At 55.7% G+C, this 6,383-nt stretch overlaps 1 protein-coding gene across 1 annotated transcript in view; it reads right to left on the reverse strand.

The window, feature by feature from the left end:
* Window positions 1-2,994: 2,994 nt before the first annotated feature.
* Window positions 2,995-6,383, reverse strand: part of SLC50A1 (solute carrier family 50 member 1) — an 11,998-nt gene continuing 8,609 nt past the window's right edge. The window contains exons 3-6 of the mRNA XM_018565870.1: window positions 3,744-3,867; window positions 3,507-3,668; window positions 3,191-3,310; window positions 2,995-3,113 (exon numbers count right to left, since the gene is read on the reverse strand). Of these exons, the coding sequence (XP_018421372.1) occupies window positions 3,015-3,113; window positions 3,191-3,310; window positions 3,507-3,668; window positions 3,744-3,867 (505 nt within the window). The 3' untranslated portion in view covers window positions 2,995-3,014. The remainder of the gene's footprint in view (window positions 3,114-3,190; window positions 3,311-3,506; window positions 3,669-3,743; window positions 3,868-6,383) is intronic.

Here is a 6,383-nt window from a genome sequence, read left to right on the forward strand (position 1 = left end):
GCTCCCACCATCCCTGTGCTGAGTTCCCGGGTCTGTACACCTGCTGTGCCCATTATGAGGAGCTCCCACCATCCCTGTGCTGAGTTCCCGGGTCTGTACACCTGCTGTGCCCATTATGAGGAGCTCCCACCATCCCTGTGCTGAGTTCCCGGGTCTGTACACCTGCTGTGCCCATTATGAGGGGCTCCCACCATCCCTGAGCTGAGTTCCTGGGTCTGTGCACATTATGAGGGGCTCCCACCATCCCTGAGATGAGTTCCCGGGTGCATGAAGAGGAGTGAGACCCCGAGCTGGCCGGGAACACAGCAAGAAAGCACATTTTCCCCAAGTGGCCAATAGGAGATGACAATTCGAGTCACATGACTGAAAGCAGCGTCCGTCACAGCCAGTAACATGAGGTAAGCCTCTGGAAGATTTGCACACTTGACGGTCACTGAGGCGATTCCTAATAGGATTTAGCAGCTGATCCGCAGAACGGAGTAAGCTCCGCCCACAGCGACACGCTGGAAGAGGGGGGAGGAGCTTCACTGACTGCCAGAACTTTACTGGGAGGGGAGGAATTTGGGGCCCAGCCCAGCTTTGTAGAGAGAACAGTTCAGCTTTGTACACGGATCAGGTCTCCACATTCCATGTTATATTACAGAACCTCCCCCAGTGCTGCTCGTGCACCTGTAAGCCGAGGCATTGGGTCATGTGATCCCCGCTGAGATCACCTCAGAGTACTAAGACCGTATGTATTCCAGCTAGCTTGCCGACGTCTGTGTCAGGTGACCAGAGTGAGGCACACACAGGACACGTGTGTGGAAAACATATATGATTTATTATAAAATAATCGTACAAAGATATTTACTACTGGCGTGCACGGTAAAGAGGCCCTGTCACCAGAACTAAGGCACCGGCCATTGTGGTCAGAAATCTGAGAAGACAGAGGCAAGGGGGACCTTCAGGGCTGCAGATAAGGCTGAGGCTCTCCAACCCGCTGGGGGACTACAAGTCCCAGCAAGGCCGCCCTGACCTCATTATAAATAGTTGTTTAACTTCCCGGGGGACTTGCCAAATATTTTTAGAAATCAGGCTGCAAAGGGGTGTGTCCTCCTGTCAGCGGCCATGAGTGTGCAAAAAACAAAAACCTGTCCCCAAACAACATGACTGTACACACAAAGCGGGGCCCTTGTCTCCCGTGTGATGGGAGTGTGTTCCATGCTGTGTGCACAGAGCGGGGCCCTTGTCTCCTATGTGATGGGAGTGTGTTCCATGCTGTGCGCACAGAGCGGGGCCCTTGTCTCCTATGTGACGGGAGTGTGTTCCATGCTGTGCGCACAGAGCGGGGCCCTTGTCTCTCGTGTGACGGGAGTGTGTTCCATGCTGTGTGCACAGAGCGGGGCCCTTGTCTCTCGTGTGACGGGAGTGTGTTCCATGCTGTGTGCACAGAGCGGGGCCCTTGTCTCTCGTGTGACGGGAGTGTGTTCCATGCTGTGGGCACAGAGCGGGGCCCTTGTCTCTCGTGTGATGGGAGTGTGTTCCGTGCTGTGCGCACAGAGCGGGGCCCTTGTCTCCTATATGACGGGAGTGTGTTCCATGCTGTGGCCCCGTTTCCCGAACGATGGGAGTGCGCTCAGTCATCAGCTCTGCGTACAATGGACTGTCCGTGTCCCGATGACAGCCAGTCTCCTGTCACTCGGCGGGTTTCCTGTTGTTGAGGCCGAGCTCTGTCTGTCCTGACTCAGACACAAGTGAAGTGCTGAGTGGCCCCGGGTGGGGTCAGAGGGGGCTACACAATGCTAACCGCTGCGTCAGCTCAAATCCCCTCCCACCCCTGAGAGATCAATGCCCCGCTAATCTGCTGTGGCCCCGCAGGTCCCCTTCGCCTCTCCCAATATCAAAGTGCATTCGTGTTTAGAAGACCCAGAGGTGACCCAGCCCGGTATAGAGAGCCCCGGGCCCCAGAAGAGACGGAGCACCCTATGGAGGGCCCCAGAAGAGATGGAGTCGACCATAAAGGGCCCCGGAAGTAACAGCAGAGTATAGAGGGCCCAAAGGTAACAGAGCATAGTATAGGGAGTCCCTGAATAGACAGAGCCGCATATAAAGGGCCCCAAAAGAGATAGAGCAGACCATAAAGGGCCCCAGAAGTGACATCACAGTATAAAGGGCCCCAGGAGAGGCAGAGCACCATATAGAAAGCCCCAGAAGAGATAGAGCCGACCATAAAGGGCCCCAAAAGAGACAGAGCACCATATATAGAGCCCCAAAAGAGATAGAGCCCACCATAAAGGGCCCCAGAAGTGACAGCACAGTATAAAAGGGCCCCAGAAGTAACAGATCACCATATAGAAAGTCCCAGAGGAGATAGAGCCCCTTATAAAGGGCCCCAGAAGTGACAGCAAATTACAGAGGGCCCCTGAAGAGACAGAGCACCATATAGAAAGTCCCAGAGGAGACAGAGCCCCATATAAAGGGCCCCAGAAGTGAGAGAGTACAGCATAGAGACAGAGCACTGCATAGAGAACCCCGGGCCCCAGAAGAGACAGAGGCCCCGTATAGGGAGCCCCCGGAGGTGACAGAGCACTGCATAAAGAGCCCGAGGCCCCGTATAGAGAGCCCCCAGAGCAATGTATAGAGAGCCCCGGGCCCCAGAAGAGACAGAGGCCCCGTATAGGGAGCCCCCAGAGGTGACAGAGCAATGTATAGAGAGCCCCGGGCCCCAGAAGAGACAGAGGCCCCGTATAGGGAGCCCCCAGAGGTGACAGAGCAATGTATAGAGAGCCCCGGGCCCCAGAAGAGCCTAGGCCTCGTATAGAGAGCCCCCAGAGGTGACAGAGCAATGTATAGAGAGCCCCCGGGCCCCAGAAGAGACAGAGGCCCCGTATAGAGAGCCCCGAGAGGTGACAGAGCAATGTATAGAGAGCCCCGAGAGGTGAGAGAGAACCATCTAGAAAGGCCCAGTATAACCCCCACAGATAATGTGCGACGCCGCGGTCAGATTCGGGCACTCGGTGCTCCTGGCGGCGGTCTCAGGCTGGAAGGTTGCGGTAGGACGGTTGCTCCTGTGGGTAGCGCCAGAACAGCCAGATCCGCAGCAGGCTGGTCACTATACCGGGGAGGTTTGGAACCTGCAGGACAGACATGACAGTGAGGACCCCACATTCACCCTCCACAGACAGACATGAGACACGGAATGCGCACTCACCATGATGTAGGCATCGCTGAGCTGCCTGCCGTACAGCACCCAGGACGTGGAGGCCAGGAGGGTGGTGACGGTCAGCGGGAAGGACAGGCACTTGGTGGATTTGGTTCTGATGATCTGAGCCTGGAGGAGGGGGAGGAGCACACCATGGATTATCTGTACCAGGATAACCAAAGCCCCGCCCACTACTACTTATACACCCAATCAGACTTCCTCCTGAGATCCGGCCACACCCACTGAGGGCGAGCGTGGGGAAAAGGCAGAGAGTGTGTCCCCGGGGTTCAAGCTCCGCCCACTCCCAAAGAGGGAGGAGACTTACCAGGTCGGCCAGCGGAGATAAGTACATGCTGATGGTGAAGAGGCTGCAGAAGAGGCCCAGCTGGTTCAGGCGGACGGCCACATCGGGGGTCCACAGGGAGAAGTAGAGGAACCCCAAAACCAGAACCACCAGCGCCAGGAGGATCTGAGAGAGCGCGTGATGCTGCGGAGGAGAAAGACAAGCGTCAGATGTGTGCAGCGACACGAGGGAGACACACACACAGAGAGATGGCAGTACCTTCTCCGGGGAATAGAAGATGAAGGCCGCCATGTACAGCGTCTGCAGAGAGGCCCCGATGGTGTTCACCGTCATCAGAGTCCAGTCCTCCTTCAGGTACCCGTAATACAGCCAGCCCAGGTTACTGCAAGAGAGGAGCCACGCTCACCGTACTGCCCACAACACTACCCACATACTCCGCCCACAATACTCCACTCACTACCCACAATCCTCCACTCACTTCCCACAATCCTCCACTCACTACCCACAGTCCTCCTTCAGGTACCCGTAATACAGCCAGCCCAGGTTACTGCAAGAGAGGAGCCACGCTCACCGTACTGCCCACAATACTCCGCCCACAATACTCCACTCACTACCCACAATCCTCCACTCACTTCCCACAATCCTCCACTCACTACCCACAGTCCTCCTTCAGGTACCCGTAATACAGCCAGCCCAGGTTACTGCAAGAGAGGAGCCACGCTCACCGTACTGCCCACAATACTCCGCCCACAATACTCCACTCACTACCCACAATCCTCCACTCACTTCCCACAATCCTCCACTCACTACCCACAGTCCTCCTTCAGGTACCCGTAATACAGCCAGCCCAGGTTACTGCAAGAGAGGAGCCACGCTCACCGTACTGCCCACAATACTCCGCCCACAATACTCCACTCACTACCCACAATCCTCCACTCACTTCCCACAATCCTCCACTCACTACCCACAGTCCTCCTTCAGGTACCCGTAATACAGCCAGCCCAGGTTACTGCAAGAGAGGAGCCACGCTCACCGTACTGCCCACAATACTCCGCCCACAATACTCCACTCACTACCCACAATCCTCCACTCACTTCCCACAATCCTCCACTCACTACCCACAGTCCTCCTTCAGGTACCCGTAATACAGCCAGCCCAGGTTACTGCAAGAGAGGAGCCACGCTCACCGTACTGCCCACAATACTCCGCCCACAATACTCCACTCACTACCCACAATCCTCCACTCACTTCCCACAATCCTCCACTCACTACCCACAGTCCTCCTTCAGGTACCCGTAATACAGCCAGCCCAGGTTACTGCAAGAGAGGAGCCACGCTCACCGTACTGCCCACAATACTCCGCCCACAATACTCCACTCACTACCCACAATCCTCCACTCACTTCCCACAATCCTCCACTCACTACCCACAGTCCTCCTTCAGGTACCCGTAATACAGCCAGCCCAGGTTACTGCAAGAGAGGAGCCACGCTCACCGTACTGCCCACAATACTCCGCCCACAATACTCCACTCACTACCCACAATCCTCCACTCACTTCCCACAATCCTCCACTCACTACCCACAGTCCTCCTTCAGGTACCCGTAATACAGCCAGCCCAGGTTACTGCAAGAGAGGAGCCACGCTCACCGTACTGCCCACAATACTCCGCCCACAATACTCCACTCACTACCCACAATCCTCCACTCACTTCCCACAATCCTCCACTCACTACCCACAGTCCTCCTTCAGGTACCCGTAATACAGCCAGCCCAGGTTACTGCAAGAGAGGAGCCACGCTCACCGTACTGCCCACAATACTCCGCCCACAATACTCCACTCACTACCCACAATCCTCCACTCACCATACTACCCACAGTCCTCCACTTACGCTACTACCCGCAGTCCTCCACTCACCCTACTACCGACAGTCCTCCACTCACCATACTACCCACAGTCCTCCACTCACCATACTACCCACAGTCCTCCACTCACCATACTACCCGCAGTCCTCCACTCACCATACTACCCACAGTCCTCCACTCACCATACTACCCACAGTTAGGGTTGCCACCTTTTCGCAAAACCCAAACACATTTAAGCAACGCGCAGACTTTTTTTGGGGAGGAGTTGCGGCTTATTCATATGTAAATAGCTACGCCCGTTCATATGTAAATATCACAGTTGAGACTATTTTCAGTGGGGGGGTCAGAAGCCCCTATCTTAATTTTGGTTGCCCCTGTGTGTCTGACATCTTGTGTCCGTGTTTCAGCTGCCATGAAACCCGAACACAGCATTCAAAACCCGAACTGTCAGGGTGAATCCTGGACAGGTGGCAACCCTACCCACAGTCCTCCTTCAGGTACCCGTAATACAGCCAGCCCAGGTTACTGCAAGAGAGGAGCCGCGCTCACAGTACTGCCCACAATACTCCACTCACTACCCACAGTCCTCCACTCACCATACTACCCACAATCCTCCACTCACCATACTACCCACAGTCCTCCACTCACCATACTACCCACAATCCTCCACTCACCATACTACCCACAGTCCTCCACTCACCATACTACCCACAGTCCTCCACTCACCATACTACCCACAGTCCTCCACTCACTACACACAGTCCTCCACTCACCATACTACCCACAGTCCTCCTTCAGGTACCCGTAATACAGCCAGCCCAGGTTACTGCAAGAGAGGAGCCGCGCTCACAGTACTGCCCACAATCCTACCCACAGTCCTCCACTCACTACCCACAGTCCTCCACTCACTACCCACAGTCCTCCTTCAGGTACCCGTAATACAGCCAGCCCAGGTTACTGCAAGAGAGGAGCCACGCTCACCGTACTGCCCACAACACTACCCACAATCCTCCACTCACTACCCACAGTCCTCC

The sequence above is a fragment of the Nanorana parkeri genome, unplaced genomic scaffold (assembly GCF_000935625.1).
Source record: "Nanorana parkeri isolate BGI_ZX_2015 unplaced genomic scaffold, ASM93562v1 scaffold897, whole genome shotgun sequence".
Lineage (NCBI taxonomy): Eukaryota > Metazoa > Chordata > Amphibia > Anura > Dicroglossidae > Nanorana > Nanorana parkeri.